This window comes from Physcomitrium patens, chromosome 1, assembly GCF_059467195.1.
Source record: "Physcomitrium patens ecotype Gransden chromosome 1, ASM5946719v1, whole genome shotgun sequence".
NCBI lineage: Eukaryota > Viridiplantae > Streptophyta > Bryopsida > Funariales > Funariaceae > Physcomitrium > Physcomitrium patens.
This window is the reverse complement of record NC_143410.1, coordinates 19117217-19136456: the sequence shown is the minus strand read 5'-3', so window position 1 is coordinate 19136456 and position 19240 is coordinate 19117217. Positions and strand designations below refer to the sequence as shown.

The 19240-nt window shown below is 34.4% G+C and overlaps 1 protein-coding gene across 6 annotated transcripts; it reads left to right on the top strand.

The window, feature by feature from the left end:
- The first annotated feature begins 8496 nt into the window (after positions 1-8496).
- On the top strand, positions 8497-13740 carry LOC112279675 (uncharacterized). 6 transcript variants are annotated; one of them, XM_090252398.1, is made up of 7 exons: positions 8497-8849; positions 9232-9331; positions 9456-10316; positions 10456-10839; positions 11146-12255; positions 12408-12803; positions 12929-13740. In XM_090252398.1, exons 3-7 carry the CDS (start codon positions 9983-9985, stop codon positions 13648-13650), a joined length of 2946 nt encoding a protein of 981 aa, XP_090108524.1. In that variant the 5' UTR covers positions 8497-8849; positions 9232-9331; positions 9456-9982; the 3' UTR covers positions 13651-13740. The 6 variants fall into 6 exon arrangements, with proteins under 6 accessions (XP_090108524.1, XP_024370129.1, XP_090108534.1 ...); XM_024514361.3 differs by having other exon boundaries at positions 8578-9331; positions 10504-10839; XM_090252408.1 differs by lacking the exon at positions 9232-9331 and having other exon boundaries at positions 8579-8814.
- The last annotated feature ends 5500 nt before the right edge of the window (positions 13741-19240 follow it).

The window sequence follows — 19240 nt, the reverse complement described above, 5'->3', positions numbered from 1 at the left end:
AATTTATTAGAATAAATATTTATATTTGTGATATCTAATTATTTTATTGCTTATCATATATATTAGAATCTATTGATGTATGGCTTTGTTATCTCTAAATATAACAAAGTCTATTGATGAAGACTACCTATGTTTTCTCTTCTTCTTACATTAATTAAAATTGAGCTTGAATTTCCTTAAAATTAATGATGTATCCATGTATCTACATGTCTCTATATTTTCTTAAGCTATTTTGGTGTAGATTTGTTCCCTTCATCTTGTTGAACTTATAAGCCAATACACATAACATTAAGTTGGTATCATAATTTATTACATAATCATTCTTTATGGCACAATGAGAGTAAATATATAATATATTGAAGAAGTATGGTTTAAGTTATAGAAATCTTATTCTATACTATAGTTCATTTTTTACTTTGGTATTATGATGAGGTAATGAATTCTAAATTTGAATGCCATTTCTTTCTCATATATGGTTGAAATTGGCCAAGATAATATCTTAATATCAAATATAAGTTGAAGGTGCTTGATTCTAGTGCATTAATTATCCATTTGATTATTAAGATTGATATTATGTTAATAAAATTAAAAATATTAATTTCTCCTTTATGCATAGATTGACGATATTATAGTCATGCAAGTTTGGTGTGGACATGTTATGTAGTGCTACTTGCCAAATAACTCCCAAAGAAGGTTTTAATATTTATTATGTCTCTCTTTATTTCTTTCTATAAAGCAATAAAAAAAAAGTTATAGAAAGTAAGATAATATTGATAATAATTCCTTTGCTTGTTACATTAACCATTAATAAATTCTAATATTTAAGTTTTTTATCATATTTTTTCTATAAAAAACTATTGAAGATTATAAATGTAATTGAGAGCCAAATAGTGCTCTTAATAGCTTGCTAATATTTTCTTTGTTTTTCCATATAATATCCATTTTATTAGTCTATGAGAGGCAAGTAATTATCTATGGATTTTTTTAATACTTGCTTCATTTTATCCAATTTGAAATAAGGCTTGAACTTAAGAAAAAGATTTTTAAGATACGAATTGCACAAAATATATTTTTTTCTATACCTAATAGAGTTAAAGAAGTGTTATCAGCATATTTATTGTTTACACATCTTAAATAATTGTATACCTTACGTATCCTCCCTTTCATTTCTTTTTATGATCATAGAGTTGAAAACTACTACCATAATAAGAAATAAGTATGGTACCAATGGATAGTCTTATCTTATGCCTCTTTTAATCACAAACAATTCAAAGAGTAAGCCATTGATCTTTACATTAGCTTTAGCATTGATAAATAATAGTTTTATCATAAAATTAAATTTCCTATAAAATTATATTTTTTCTAAAATTATAAATAAGAAGCTCTATTCAACTATGTCATATATTTTGAAAAAATCTAGTTTTAAGAACAAAAGAAGTTGACTTGATTTCTTTGTCTATGCTATAGTTTTATGTATTAAAAATAAATTATTTAAGACATGTCTATTAGGTAAAAATTTCAATTGATCTATGCTAATCATATGCATGAATACAAGTTGAAGCCTAAATTGCAAAGCCTTTTTATATATCTAATCTTCAATATTTAATAAAGTGATTAGCCTCCAATTGAATAAATCAAGCTGAAGTTTGTTCATATGTATCAATGTTATCAATCCTTGAGTTATCTCTTGAGATAGGTGGCCATTAGATATGTTCTTATATATCATGGCTAATTAATTTGGACCGAGTATATCTCAAAAATATTTATAAAATTTCAAAATAATTCCATTTGAATCAAAGGATTTTTCACATGCATATCACTTATTCCTATTATAAGTTCTTTTAGTATAAGTAGTTTGCTTAGCTTATATTTCACCTCTAGATCAAGCATGTCGAAAATGCATATCTTAGCTTGTTATCTTACTTCCATGGTTGTTGGTCTAATATCACAAACTCAATATAATTCATTGTAAAAATTTCTACATATGTATTCCATCATTATGGAATCGTTATGGTCCTATTCACATTCATCTATTGATTTTGTAATGTAAGAAGAGATGGATTGTTTCCAATGTACCTAAAAAAATTTCTTTGTAAAATCATTTTTTATCTTCTTCTACTTCAGCTATAATTACAAAGCCTATCCTTCCATATTTTTGAACTTTGTAAGTTTGAAGCAATTGGCATGATTGACTACCTTGATTTGGTAGCTCTTCTCTTTTAGATTTTATTACAATTCTTCTATTGAGGTATGAAGTTCTTATTAGAGGCAATTCTCTTAAGCATGTCATTTTATTACCTTTTGTACATAATAGGTTTTATAAAATTAGATGCATATATACAACTTGCTATAAAATAGAAGTATAGTGTATATCCTTCAAATCTAGCTAATGTGCCTCTATACATCTTCTAAATCCAAAAATTGTGCACTCATTATGTATCTCAATTTTTTGTGTGGTTTTGCTTATAAATTCAATTGTCTCTATATTGCCATGTAATTAGAGTGAGCACTATCTCCTAAGATGCCATCTAATCTACAAGTTGTTAATTGAAGGTCCATGAATATCAAATATATAAGTTAGATCAAGGTAGGCCATGATATATAAGTCATTCTTCTTTTTATTGTCTCAACTATATCTTAGAATATGTGACAATAAAAAATTATCTACAATTTGTAGGTTAGATAGTAAGATATGAAACAATTTATATTCTTTATCCATGAGTATTATTTTTTGTCTATTTGATTTATCACCACTACATTCAATAAAATTTTAGTTCTTTATAAACATCCATTGATAGTCTTTGAGTAAAATATCAATTAACTCATATCATAGTATTTACTATTTTCGAGTAATATGTAATATATAAATATTCAAGATGGAAATATCTTCCTTTGACACAACTTAAAGCCAAATCTATTGCATTCTTTCAGATCTCAAATAGCTTAAAGAAGTGACCAAATGTGCCAAAATAGAGAAGAACTACATTTTAATCCCTCCTTTGTCAACTCCTACTTCATCTACTATGTGATTATATGTAATATGTACCTCTTATCTAAAAAGCTAGGCTTTCAACTAGATCTAGTTTTTAATTATTATTAAATTGAGGCTTGTTAATTTGTGCTCTTATAAACACAAAATATCAATTTTGTATCAAAGTTTTGTAAAATAGCTGTAATTTTTTTTTTTTTATCTTAGCTAGATCATTGAAGCTTTGAATATTTTGTATGAGTATATATAGCTTCATGATTTGGATTAAAAGAAAGGAAACTCAAGACTCTTGGCTTATTATCTTGTAGGGCCGAATGTAGTTTGGGTGTCTCTTTCAGTTGTACAGAGTTGCTTTTTGATTTTTTCTTGTTCTTCATTTCTTTTCTGTTATGATTTGAATTGAAAAGAGAGGTAGGTCATTTTCCTAGCCTTATCTTCTTAGCCACTTATTGAAAGAGGGTACTAAACAAATAGTACACTTTCTATTTGTTTTATTTATTTTATAAATTATCTTCATAGGTGCACCAAGAGATTAAAAAGTTCCTTCAAACCACACCTCATTTGTATTCTATTGTGCCAAGTAAGTTGTTCCTAATTTTTTGTCTTAAGAATATAGTTATATATCTAGTGGCATTGAATATGATGAGTTTTCTTTCTTGAAGTCAATATCAATTTGATTGGATTGATATCGTAATACTTCAATTGTTTATGCATGTGATGGTTCTTATACCATGATGGTGATGGTATCATTATACCCTTAATTCTTTTGAGCCTCTATCTCTATTTGTCCACTCCATCTAAGCCAAGGTGAGATTATGGTCCATGTTTGGTTTTTTTTTTTTTTTTTTTTTTTTTTTTACTTCAATAAAAATAAAGTCAACCATAGTGGACTTATGTAATTCATGTTAGTTTCTTTCTATAATATTTACTTAGTATAAATCAACTAGAGTTATCTCTCTACTTTCTTTTGCTTGATTTTGGTTTTTTTTTTTTTATTCACATAGGGGAGCCATAATCAAGAAGTAGATTCAACTAGCTTGATTTGTTGATTGTTGATTGTTTATATTCAACTTTGTCATTCTTCATTTGGACCAATCATTTTTTACCTCACTTAATTCATTAATATATGAAAACTTTGAAGTATTGGGAGATGACTCTTTGGTGCAATCATGTTATTTGCCAAGCTACAAGGCTCAATCTAGGCTACTTTGGTATGAGTTATTTCTATTCACTCTATCTCCTATGATTGGATTTTCTTGTGTACTATATAGATAGCCTCCTTACTCCAATTTGTCGGAGCTAGCAATTGATTCAATTATTAGTATTTGAAAAAGAAAGCTTGTTATCTCTTTTTTTTTTTGATAAGTGGAGGTAAATTTTTGATACAATAGAAGCCATCCTTGCCATATTCTCTATTAGCAATCTTCTACTTTGTATTATAAGTTTGTTTGGATTTGATATTTTTAGTATGTATCTCCCATCATGGTCTTTTTATCATTGGCTAGATAGTGAGGGATAATCTTAGACAAGATGTACTATGGATAAATAGTATCTACACCCAATGGATAGATTTTTTATAGTCCACAAAAATATGAATCACCTTTCCTATCATCATATTTAAATATCTCGATTGTAAGAATATATAATGCTCTACTTGTTAAAGCTACAAAGAACTTCTACATATATTACCATTATGAAAGCTGATTACCTATCTTCATAGCATAGCCATTGTGATGTAAGATTACACATACTTATACTGAAATCCTAAAGTATAGCATAGTTCCAACTATGTGTTTCTTTTGTTGCAATTGTCGCAAAAGGTAGTAAAGAGTAGATCCGATTATATTCACACTTTTTTTACACATGTGTTTGAAAAATTGATTATCTAAGGACTCCAATGTATGAAGGTGATTATTCTTCAAGTTCTCCTTCTTTGTGGAATAAAGTGCTTTGGAGCGTCATTGTGTCCCTCTAAAGCTATTTCATTTTGACTAATATCACAAACTTCTAACTCCTTCTTTGATAAGGTGAAGCATCACATCTCTTAATTATTAATCCACATGATCTAAATATCAAAATCCTACTAAACTTGTCCTTCAAAATTTTGATATCAAAAAATATATATATATATATATATCAAACCATAGAGGTTGATGTCTCTCAATATATTTACACAAATATAAGAAGCATTTTTTCTGCTTAGAGTCTTTTTGAAAGAAAAAAATAAAATAAAATAAATAATACTAGTAGGTCATTGTGACTTCTCTATGACAAGTGTCATTATTGAGATGAACAATCTACATAACTCACAAGTCTATATAATAAATTAAACCATTGATTTGAAAGAAGTCCCATGTCTCCACTCATTCATCCATTTCAAAAAAATTCATCTATTATCATACAATGGGTTTCATTTGTGTTATACGACATACAAGATAATTGTTGCACAATATTATAATGCACTTTTTATTTTTATTTTTTTATGTTTAATAGTCAGTTTTCAAAAAGAAAGTATAGGTATCACTTTAGGGTTTAGTGAAATGAAATGTTAGGTGCATAAAATTAAAAAATTTAGAGGTTTGGAAATATCGAGATTTGAGTCTCTAATGTTGTGGTTTTTAACACACATATATGTCTATATATATATATATATATATATATATATTCAACTTATAAGACCAATTTGATAATAATAACATACTTGAAAAGAAATGTGGGTTTAAAAAATAGTGCAATAATACCAAATAAACACCATCAACAAAATATGTCTACACTATAATTCTGTATTGTATAATAATAAGTTACATGTTTCGATGATTTGAAGGTTGATTCAAACTTTTAAAAGTAACACACTTTTGGTAAACTGAAGTTTCACAAAATTTACTAAGTATCAAATGGACATTGGCACCATTCTTACCATAATTTTTTCGTGATATCTTTTGGTTTTCATTCTAATAAAATCTGGTTGTAACAATTTCAAATCTGATTTTTACTCAGACTTTTACAGGGAAAAGCAGCAGCAGTTGCACAAGCTTCTCAAAGAAATAATTTACAAAAAAACTTAATAATGTCCCAAACCTCAACTAATTTAGCCATCTTTGGTTCTTAATCTTCATCATTTACTCATAAATACTAGTCAACTGCATAAACTACTAATTATAAAATAAATAAATAAAATTAGAGCAGTTGCATTCAAACAGTGAACAGTCTGAATTGAAAGATGCGTTGTATAGGATTAGAAACAAGGGAAAATGAGTGAGGTCAGTCCATCCACTCTTTCCCTGGCCCTTCACTGCTCCAGCCCACATGCATCAGTACCCTACAGGAACCAGAAAAAAGCAACTCAGTCTCAAAGCCCAGCCCAGACACACAGAGACACACACACACAGAGAGAGAGAGACAGACAGACAGACACACAGACAGAGCATTTCTGCCTAAACCCTATTCACACAGTAACAACAAGCCCAAGCAAGCACAAAGTGCGACGAACGTTCTGAATTCAGCACGGAGTTCATTCGTTCGATCACGGAGGGATGAGAATCATTTGGAAGTGGGAGAGTGTGTATATGTGTATTTAAGTATTTTTGTTAATGCGTAGATACCATGAAAATGGGGTATTGTACACAACCCCACATTCTGTTCACACTGACACCAAACCCTATGATTGAAGTCCTGCATGGTAAGATTTAGTCAACTTGTCCTTTAACTGCACACAGAACTCTGTTTACTCCCAATGCCATAGTTCAATAAATAAATAAAATCCAATATAATTTATTTCAATCTACCTTGATAGTGTAGTAACCATAAATTTCTCTTCATGGAATTCTTTGCTTTGGTGCAAGTGTATGAGATTGAACTAAAAATGAGTGAATTGAATTGCGTCTTCATTTATACATCAATCATGAGAATTGAATTATATTATGATTACTCTCTATTTTGTAAAAGAAAAAAAAAAGGACCCCCCAAATTCAAATCCAATCCAATCCAATCCTGCCCTCAATCAGTCAATCACATGAACGCTTAAATAACTGAAAGCGTCTTCTGCATTACCACATTCACTCATTTATTTTAATTAAGGCTATTACATATGGCTGAATTATTTCTTTATTTTTTACTCTTCGCCAATTATGTGAAAGTTTGTTTTGACCACCAAATTTATGTTGTGTTTGTATTTGCTTAAACTTAATTGAAAAAATCAGCACAATTCAATTTCCACTACAACAATGTGCTTTTTGAAGTGCTTGGTAAGGTTTTTTTTTAATCAAATATTAATTCCATATTAAATCCTACACAAAGAAAATGTAAATTTGTCTTAAATTGTTAAGTGACTTGGTTTTCAAGATAAAACAAAAGACAAAGGTAGAGAGAGAAGTAAAGCACGGCAATGCAATGAATATTCTTAAGACAAAACAACAAAATTGAAACAAAGACAAAGAAATTTATTTTTTGACTCTTACTTAAATTTACTTATTTTCATATTTGCAGTCATTGTCATTGAGGTGTTGAGGAAACTTCACTTAGATTTCATTGAAAAATAAAACACACACACATACAAACACAAAAAAAATGATTTAAAAGTTTGTTTGTAACTGTAGACAGTAGTAGAAGCAGTTGTCAATCAAGAATAATTTATAAAATTAAACCCAGTAAAATTTTGTGCTTAACAATGTAAAGTTTGGCTTGAAAACATATATGTATACAAATGAATGAATGAATGAATGAATGGGATTGAATTAATGGCACCCCTTATTACAGTTGGTTGACTCTAGCAAAAGCAGTACTTCCCGAAGAGTCCCCTTTCCCTTTCATTATAAAAACTGAGACATTTATGGAATTTAAAGAAGGGAAAGGGAAGGAGAGATTGAGGCTTGCCAACCACTTTGCACCCACAATGCACGGACCTCATGCTCTTCTACTCCCCCTATCCCTATCCCACTTGCTCACATATACATATTCACAAATATATTTCTTCTTAGCTACAGTGACTATTCATAACATAAGACACATCTAATCACATACCACTGGGGTGGTTGTCATGGACAACAAGTTTTTATCATGTGAACTATTTTATTTTATTTTATTTTATCATGGATGTTAATTTAGTGCAAAATTATCATTGTTGGTGGAAATTATAATAACCATGATAGCGAAATCAATCATTCAAAACAAAGACGTGATTTACGGTTTGTTTTTAGTTCCTTAGAGGAGAAGGAAATGCCAACAGACTTAGTTTTATGTGGAACAATGCACCAGAAGTTTACAAAAATAAAAAACAAAAGCAAGGGGAATGAATTAGACCAACGAAAACCTTAAATTAATTAAATGTAAAGAGGAAGTTAGATGAAAGGAGACCAAGCAAACCTGGAACAACAACAAAGAGGGGTACCACCCACAAGGAGGGGAAACAGCAACGGTGAACATTCAGAGGGAATGTGGAAACATGCGGCGCTAGGCTCCCTAAGCTTTCTAATCAACGCCATGTAATTAACACCGCTAATTGGATTGCACTGGATCTTTTGCTTTGACTACCAACGCCTGAGCCTCTGTCGCACTCTGTCCGTCCGGCTGTCTGTCTATCTGTCTGTAAGTTTGTGCGTAACAGTGTGTGTGTGTGTAAGACTGTGTGTGTATGTGAAAGACTGAGTGTGTCTGAGCTCCATGACACTGGCAGCATCCGGTCGAGGTTTGCAGTTATTCAAGTTCGAAGGAAGCTCAGCAATCCAGTCGTGGCGCGCAGCAACTCTGCAGGTGGTCTGATCCCAAGAGTATCATTCCAAACGGACGTGGGTCACAGCTGCAGCATCAGCATCAGCTGCAGCTTTGAGGTTTGCTTGCCGCATCTCGGGGCTCTCGCCTTTCGGTAATATCTAGATCTCACATTCCGCATTGTTTTGTCGCAAGTGTGCATCGCATATGTGTGTGTGTGTGGGTGTGTTTAGGATCGAATAAGCTGCAGTTTTCTACACTGGTTTAGCTAGCAGCTGGTTTTTAGCTAGCTTGTGTAATGTGTCGGTTCCGGGGTTGTCTCGGGGTGAAACGGAGAGTTAGGTGGTGGGTTGAAGAGCGATGGGGCACAGAAGATTGTGGCTCTTCGCAGCTGGTCCCTTCCGAAATGCCTCTCGTGTTTACTGTTCGACTGTTGCGGTATTGAGCTGAGAGCTTTAACATGCAGCTTTGCTGTTTATGGCATTCATCAGTAACGTCGCATTGTTTTTCGTTGTGTTTTGATGCACACGGTTCAGGTAGCTAGATCTGCTGAACAGCTAGAAAGGGTTCGTGTACCGACATTGGTCAGTCAAAGCTGTGGCGCTACGATACTCAATTTCATTCGAGCTTCAGAATGTAGGGTATTTAAACACTACGCAAAATTTGTAAATTACGTGCGTCGGTCAATGACGATTTAATTCCGGACATGCAGTTGTCAAGTTGGTATAGCTGAATCTTAGTTTTGCGGTTTTTGATGCAGTGAGAGCTCGACGGAAGTGCTTGCTTCTCGGCTGAAGCTCGTGCAAGAATAGGATGACTGGGTTCACAAGATGGACAATGCGGCAGAGAAGCAGTTGCAGAATGTTCAGCCTGGCCGTGCCAAGAAGATTAATCCAAATCGCTGGGAGCGCTCATCATCTAGATATACAGCCCCCATCTGACGATTTGGATAATTACAGTACAATATTTTTCTGAATGCAGTCAACAGTAATATCGTTAGGAGTTTCTTGTGATTTGAGAATAACCTTGCTGTAGCCGCCATAACTTTCAAGTTGCATGATCGGGATTGTTGACTACTGCTTTCAACTTTGAACCTCACAAGCTCGACATCCTTCCTGAAAGCAATTGTCCTGACATTGAGACATTGAAACTTCTGAGACGAAAAAATATATCCGGAAGCAGCCCTCGCCCTCATTTATGTGGACATGGATCACCTACAACATCTCACTTCTTAAGGATGTGCTATGGTAACTCTCTGATCAATGAGGGTTTCTTCAAGCTTCAACCATGGGGAAGCCAATCTCTGGTAACACAGCTCAAGCGCCAATATCTCTGTCTGGGGGGAAGCGCCAGCAGTCGCTCTCGATGGTCTCCTTGCAATTTGAGCAGCTTGGGCAACTTGGAAGTATCGATTGCGGGAAAAGAACGTCGGTCAGCGCACTTAACAGTCCTAAGGTCATCGACAAGTCTCTTTCATCTTTTCTCGGTGCTAGACAGGGTTTATGGAGAAAGCCGTCGTCTCTCAGTGGCACCGAAGAATTTTTGAAAGGTCTTGAGCTTGATGGTGGGGCTTCGTCTACGGATCAAGACATGAAATTTCCAAGCCTTCACATATTCCGAGGTGGGTTCAATCTTAACCCTATCTTCCTCAGACTAACAATTTTTCCCGACCTCTTCTTGTGAGTTGGAGTAGTTAGTCGTTGGTTTTGCAGTTCTGAACTTAAAGTCTAAACTATGGAACTGGACAAATGACCCACCAGATCAAAGGGTTGGTTCAAATAACATCGTCAAACCTTTTATACCTTCAGAGTCGCCGAAGGCAAAAGTGTCAAGCTCGTCTCCAAGCAAGCTTCGCAAAGACGCAGATGCCAAAATTGGAGGCCCACATTTCCACTCTAGCACAATGCTTGAGCGCTCCTCCTCAATGTCGAGGATAGCTCAACAAGACAAAGCAGATGTGGAGAAAAGACGACACTCCGGACCTTTATCTGTAGAGGAACTCATTCTATCTGGCAAGCTACAGCGAGGATCATTATCCCTGCAACTAGATTCTCAATTGACACCGAGCAACGAATTACAAAAATCCAGAGCTGTAGACGGTGGCAACGAAGGCAGATCTGATGCTTTGGCTGTGGACATAGATGGTAAAGTATACTTCCCTGCATGTGTAGACCACCAGAAGTTGAGAGATTCGCGAGGAGTTTCCAAGGTAGGGAAGCATAATTAGCATCAAAGAATTGCGGTAACATCGGAACAAGAATGGGGACAATACAGTACTATGCAAAGGGCTTGGGTTCATAGATTGTAAATTGGAATCAATTCGATTTTCCTATGAGTTATCATCTGCTGATGGAGAGTTTGCCCGTTTTGTCGAAAACGCACCAGAACCACCTACTCAGACTACCCCTAATTCGTTGAGGTGTTCATTTCTTTATTTGCTGTCTTCTCAGAGCCAACAATCTCTCTGACCACAAACGCTTCATCTCCCCAAACGTTGAAGGACGAGGGAGAAGCAAATCAGTCTACCAGCGCAGTTGAAGATGCTCTCACTTGCTCAGAAGATGCTTCGAGAATATCTTCAACTCATTCTCTGTCGGCTGTTGACGACACTGAAGGCAAACCCATTATTGAAAGAGATTCAAGTGATCAAGAGGTTTCGTCTTTAACCAAAGAACCGTCTTCCTTAGCCACACATAGCCCACAGAGTTTGACGTGGCCAGAGGAAGATTATCAACCTTGTGACATCACGTCGAAATCCAAGTTTCTGCCTTCTATAGCGAGCCCTGCATTGGGGTCTTTCCACTTTGAGCCAGGGAAAATCATATTGCCTCAGGAATTTGATTCTCATGACTGCTCTGCAACATCAACAAATAAAACTGTTGCCGAGAATTGTACAATCAAAGGCATCCGATCGAGCCCTCTTTTTGTTTCTGGTAAAGTAACTGAGGAAGAACTCACAGAGGCTGCAGTATTGTCCAGCCTTATGAGCGAAGATTCAATGAATAATGAGGGGAAAAACATCTTATTAGAATCACCAAGCACATTTAATGAAACGGATTCGGAGATGACATGCAAATCTGATGATTGTCTGGCTAACAGCTCCTTTGAGACTATCGTGGGAGGTAAATCTGACCGCGCGCAGTTGAAGCTTAAACGAAAGAGAAGACGGAGTGTCTCTGCCTCAGGATTTGGAGCCATGCTACTGAAGGTCGTGCGAGTCGCAGACTCCGGATCTGTGGTGATGAAGAGAATGCCCACAGGGGGACCTGAAATGATGTCTAGGGTAGATGCATCGCGGGCTAGAAAGTTTGTTCTTCAGAAAACAGCTCAATTTACTGTAGGACCTGCTCCTGCTGGTTCATTTTCTTCAGCTTCTGCTCACGACGGTGTGGATGGCATGGGTGAGTTTGTCATAAACACTGAAGCTGAAACCCAGTCAGAAAAAGTTGGGTTCTCTGTCGTGCAATCAGTTGAACTGAAGAGTGGCACCCAATTTGAGCACATAAATGGAGATGAGGATTTGAAGCAATTAGATTTATCTCCTGCAGAAGTCACCCTTGGTACGTTGTTTAAATGCCAGTTCGACCAATCTGCTGCGCTGTTTGCTACAAATTGCATAGTTATTCTTGTTGTAGGTGCTAAGAAAAACAATTGTGTTCGCCTCTTTAGCTTCTTCTCACATGTCCAATATTTTTGTGACGATGTTATGAAGGCCTTCAAGTAGCTACAACTCGTGAAACTGGGAGCATTGACCATCAAGCTAAACCACAGCACCTATCAGAGATATCGTCACGGCAACTTCTCGGCTTGGGTAATAAGATCGCCGAAAACACTTGCACACATGAAGAGCCAACTCCTACTTTGACGAAGGTGGAGAGTTGCGCTCAGGAGTTAGTGGAACAGGTAGACTCAAAATTTCCCAGGCCGACGGCTGGTGGCAAAAGTGACAGCCAAACCAAGTCTGGTATTGAAACCGGAGTCGACACAAACATATCCATGAACAACGCAGCAGGAAATAATGAAGATGGCAGGCATGGTGGAGGGTCGGGTGCTAGGAAGAAGTCGTCCAGCAGAGGAAGAAACTCCTACGACCTGGACTCTTTGGCAGGTGATGTTTCGTTACTGATACTGTGTAGGCTGCTCAGTCAGAGTGACTAGAAAACACAAACGTCATCCCAGTCGAGGTTAGACAATCAACAAAGTAACTGATTCTGGACATTGATACTTGCGCAGGGTGTCTTCAAGCAACGAACGGGAGCATGGGTGCACTGGAGCAAGCCCCGACGAGGACCATAAACAGAACCCCCATAACACGAGAGAGATCACGAAGCTTTGTATCCAGGCTGCAAACTCCTTCCGGAGCACTGCCCTTTGTGGACGTGTACCCTGTGACCTCGTCCGTGTCCATTTTGGCCAACCCATCGTACTCCAGCTCTCAGTGCCAAGACAGAATCTGGGAGGAGCAAGCAGAGATCTACTCCAGCGGCGGACGCGGCACTCCCGGACGTGAAGACGAAACCACGACTCCAAACTGTATGCTTCATTCACCATCTCCTAGAGCTGGTGCTATCTCCTCCGAAGATCATCAGGTCCCTTCTGCATCAGTGTCATTGAGGAGAGGTCCCTCCCACTCCACCGGCAGACTTCCCTCGACAATCCTCGGAGCCAAGGAAGCACAACAGAAAGGCAAGAAGAGAGGCCGATCACCTCGGACACCGCTTCAAAGCTTGTTGGGTGATGGTGCTCACAGCAAAGCAGCAGCAGCAGCAGCAGCAGCAGAACCAGGCTGTGCAATGAGGTCACCAAGGTCACCCACTGGTGCTCATTTCATACAACAAATCATGTCTAGAATCCGAGGCAACTCTCCCAAATCCTGCAGCTCTTCAAGCTTACAGCCTGCCATCGCCAAAAGACGCAACACCTGGAGCAGCTGCATCTGTTTTTCCATCAAATGAAAGCCTCACTTCCTGTGCAGCTTCTGTCTGTCTGTCTGTCTGCCATGAACCATGTTTGTTGCAATGAACCAAGACGGGATTTGCCACTCACTCTTTTGTGTCTTTCTCCTTTGTTTTCTTCATTATGAATGCTTACTATGGGCTTTATTTTCCACCATGAATGTATGAATGAACACAGCCAGTGTTGTTATTGTTGTTGTTGTATGTGTCCTCAGCTTCTGCAGAGTTGCTTGAGGTTTCATGCTAGTTTTTTGCACGTTGTGTTCAGGTTTCTGTTGATGATATTTCTGTGTATATGTATGTATATACGTGGTACAGGAGGAATTGTACACATATATTTTTTTATTGTTCATCTGTGTCAATTGCAGGTAAGGTTTGTTGAGGTTATGTTTCTAGAATGAATGATTGACTGTTAGAGTATCAGAATTATAGAAGTTGTTATTATGGACCCATGTGCACTATACCTTTCTAGAAGCTCAGCCTTCACAGAATTGGATGAAGAGTTTATCTATGTTCTGTTTTTGTGCATTTTGTGCATTGTTGTCCATATGGAACCTCTTGGAATAATTTTTACATATGAAAAAAATGCAAATATAAATGAAAATGAAATGCAATAATAATTTTTCTTTTCTATAAATTTAAAGAATTGAAGATATTTTAAAACATCTTATATCAAACATTAGACACTTAAGACATTTGCCAATGTTGTATTTCATCTAAATGCTTTCTTGTTTTACAAATCTATTCTATTCATGTATTGTATTTTTAAAAAAAATTCTCTAATTAATCATTCATAAATATTCTAAATATCAATTTCTTCAAATTTTATATTTTCTTCAATTTTTTTGATTTTTTGATTTTTTTAAATTATAATTTTAAAAATCAAATCATTCAATGCATAATAAAAATATTTTTACTTGCTTAATTTGGTCATTGGATGGAAAAAAGAGCATACTAATTGGTGAGACAAGTAGGAATCAACTGTTGTTGGAGTTGATGGAGATGGTCGCCACTAGCATAGTAAAAGAACTCACACCAAGGATGAGGGCAATAACAAGCAACTACATAGCGGCTCCCATATTGAATTGGTCAAGGTGTAATGGATGCAAGAGTATAAAATAGGCTCTACTTTATCTATTAGTATTGGTTCCTTAGATGGAGAAAAAATCAAGTTGGCATCCTTGTCTATCTTATAAAGAAGAAAATTGTATGCCATCAAATAAAGTTTCAAGTTTGAAATTTATACTATATAAAAAGAATATAAGCATTGTCGTATTGTGGTTTGACTACCATGTAAAAATAATACATATATATATTTAATATACAATTTACTATACAATGTAGTAAGAACCATGTAATTAGATTTTAGTTGATTACAAAATATAATTAGATTATTACTTAAAAGTAGTTAGTTTAAAAAGGCTATTATTAAGGTTGATTTTATACCAAGAATAGTTTTTATATATTTAGAGCCATCTTTATTAAACATTGGTGACTTTTGAAATCTTGTTTTATTTTTTTATTTGATATTTAGGGCACATACTAAACAAAACTTATTAAAAAATGATTAGAAAATGATTTTTATATAAAAAAGAATAGTTATGCCAACCATATAGATGAATGGTAATGGATGATAAAAATCTCCATTTTTATTAGCCAAAATTAATATCCAATAGGCTCCAAGGAGCTGCTTGAGGCCTTATTAGGAATTAGGATTATTTTTTTGATGCCATTTGAATTTGACGAGTTAGAATCATGAAGTTTAGGATTTTGGCTATAGGTTTGATATAAATTTTGAGTGATTTGAAGTTTTCATGAAAGAGATATAAGTGCTCAAAGTTAAGGTACATATTTTATATTTATTGCCACTCTTTTGAACATAACACATGTATAGAGAAAGCAATGAAGGATCAACGATTGAGATTGAAGAGAAAACTTTTTTGGCTATACTTTTTACATACTATTTAATGGATTTTAAATTGGAATAAAGAAGACATAGGAAGTTGAAGTCAGTGCTTGCAATCTATTAGCAGTAGGTGACTTGATTTATTGGTGGTTGTATTTTGAACTATATCTTGAGCAATTTGACAAGATTTAGCTCAAAATTTTCAAAAATATGTACTATCATGTTTCTAAACTTCATACAAAAAATTTGTGGCATTTAAAATTTGGAATTTTGAAATATAAAGAAAATAGTATTTAGGTGCTTATAAATTAGGAATTAGAGCACATGCTAGAGTTTTTAAGATGACAAAGGATCTATAGTAGATTTATCATTCATTTTTTTTGTAATAAAGCTTAGGAATAAAATCTATATTATTTGGGAATTTAAAAAAAAAAAAAAAAAAAAAAAAAAAAAAAAAAACTAAATGGTTGAATCAAGAGATATAAATTTCTAAAATGTGAAGAAAAAAAATCTTTCGCAAGAAAAAAATATTTTGAAAGGCTTTTGCTACAATTTGGACATTTTATACAAAGTAAAGGGAGTTTTGGAAGCTAAGACTTTATATATATATGTGAAAGATGGAGATATAGAGCTATGACAAAATTATGATACAAAGATGGATTTTTAAAATGAGATTATAGATTTCTTTTGGCTTATTAAAAATCTATGTGACTTGCAGATATTTAATTATGATTTGGTATCATGGACATACTCATGTAAGCCAATAATTACATATATAAATAGGTAGAAGTAAATAAAAGTAGATAAAAGTAAGTTAATTCTATAGTATTTGATATAGAAGCTTCCTAGAAGTTGTATAGACGTTGCTTTGACTTTATAGGTGTCTTTAATTGACTTTTTGGATTAAAAACGTGGTCAATAAGTTGGCCATGTGCCACACATGTTGTTAGCTTGAAGACCAAGCTAACAATGTTGCCCACACATAGAAAAACTTGCCTTGTAAGTCAAGGCATTTGTCCTATAAAGTCAACACTTATTAAAGGTCCTATAGAACGTCGCCATGTACTCCCTAGTTAGATAGTATATATAGAGACAAGAGTGAAGCCTTCTTTACTCTTGTCAACTCCTTTCTTGCTTCTAGTCTAGCTTCAAGGATCTCTAGTTTTCTTGTCTTTTGGCAATAGCCATTCTAGTTTCTCTTTCAATATACATACTTGTTTATTTATATTTTGTTACCTTTTTTTGAGTGAAGGATCACTTATCTGAATTACTTTTTCATCAAGTTCTTGTCCTTAACAGATTGACAAGAGTACACCTACAATATCAGAGCTTTTTTTAATCTTGATTAAGAGTAGATTATCTCTTTTTTTTTATAAGATATAAGCATATTAGAAGTTGTGGATTACTCCCTTTTAAATAGATATTGTCTTTAGTATTTTCTTTGTTCTCAAGTCCTCTCTTCTATTTGTCTTCAGCGATATTAGACATCTTCTCTTTTCTAAGTGTTATCATAGTAGAACTTGTTGAAATGAAGAGTGCAATGGCATAAATGTAAGAACAATTGAAAAAATTAATGCTTGTGATGCATCAACTTAATTTACCACCACAAAGAGCAATAAGATTGGCAGGAAGTAAAGATATAGAAATGGTTGGAGCTGCTTCAACATCTGCACCTAATCATGTCTTTTCTCCTATGGTGGAATGCCCTTCCAATATTAAAGAACCAAGAATTATCCTACTTGAGAAGTTTAATGGTATCAGATCCAAGTTTCAAGATTTATCAATCAAGTGCAACTTGTGATTGAACTTCAACCCCACAGCTATCCAAATCTAAGATCGTAAGTTAGATTCATTAATACGCTTCTTTCAGGTTCAGCACTATTATGGTTTTCATCTTTTCTTGAACAACGAGATCTAATATTGGATAATCTAGAGGCTTTTTTAGCGGAGTTTCGATCCATGTATGGAAAACATGATGCAATTTGTATTGCAACCAATAAGATCTATATTATACGACAAGGCAATTGATCAGTAATTTTGTATGCTTTACAATTTTTATAACTTGCAACTGATATCAAGTTGGATGATATTGCACTTATTAGCCAATTTCTCTACGGATTACAATATGAGGTAAAAAAATTAATGCTCAACTTACTTGATCCTCAAACATTGAGTCAAGTAATTGACTTTGTTGTGAAGTGCAACAATCACCTTTTTGAATTTTGATCTGAGAATCGTATAAGTGTACCTCAACATTACTACAATTCAATGGCAATACCAACACCTCTTCAACACATACATTCGGAAGTAGAGGATATGCAAATTGATGCAGTACATTTCAAACTCTTACTGAGCAAGAAAAGACTCGTCATTGTCAAGAAAGATTATGTTTATATTGTAGAGAATCAAAACACACTGCTGAACATTGTCCAAAGAAACGACGCAACCACAAAATGAAGAGTATGGCTGTCAAAGAAGATAATATGTCAAAAAATGAGTTTGTCCAATTACAATAGGGACCGTGCCACTAAAATCTTGCACAACGTCTAATAAAGGTCCTATTCTCTCCTCAGAGCCCTCTCCTTATTTTACATTAAATATTATTTTAGGACCTAAATATTACAAAGCCTCTTCTTTGTTAGATTCAAGAGCCTCAACGTATTTCTTAGATGAAGAATTTACTAAAAGACATAGCATATCTTTAGTAAAGAAAACTAAAACTGTTCATGTAGAAGTCATAGATGGTCGTCCATTATCTTGTGGAGATATTACTTACAAAATCCTTCCTATAGAAGTAATAATCAATGGTCATAATAGCTTTGTAGTATTTAATATCATTAGATCTCTCTCTAATCCAATCATTTTAGGTTTATTATGGTTAAAAAAATACAATCTTCAAAGAGATTGGATTTCTCGGACTCTTACTTTCTCTAAAAGTATAACTAACAGTGTAGTTAATCAAGTAGAGAGTCATAAGTCCAGTTCAATTAAACTCGTATTTATAGGTGCAAAAGCTTTCTTATATACTGCTATGAAAGAATCACCATATATTATTTATGCCACACCCGTTTCTAATGGTGCAAAGTCTTCACATGGCATTCCATGCCAATATCAAGAATTTCAAGATGTATTTGAAAAAAAAAATGTGGATACACTTCCGAAACATCGTCCCTATAATTGCTCAATTGACCTTCAAGAAGTAGCACAACCGTCATTTGAACCAATCTATAGTTTATCACAAAATGAGTTGACTGAATTCAAGGAGTATATTGAAGAAAATCTAGCCAAGAATTTCATATGCCATTCTAAATCTCTGGCATGAGCTCCAATTCTATTTGTGAAGAAAAAAGATGGATCATTGCAGATGTATATTGATTATCAAAGATTCAACAAGATTACCATCAAGAATAGGTATCCACTACTTTTAATATCTGGACTTCTTGATCAGCTGAATCAAGCTAAGATCTATACAAAAATAGATCTTCGGAGAGTATACAATCTAATACGCATTAATGAAGGAGATGAATGGAAGACTACGTTTCAAACTAGGTATGGACATTTTGAATACAACGCCATGCCTTTTGCACTTACAAATATACCAGTAGCTTTTCAACATTTAAGGAATAATATTTTTCAAGAGTTATTGGACGATTTTGTGGTGTGTTATCTAGATGACATCGTGAT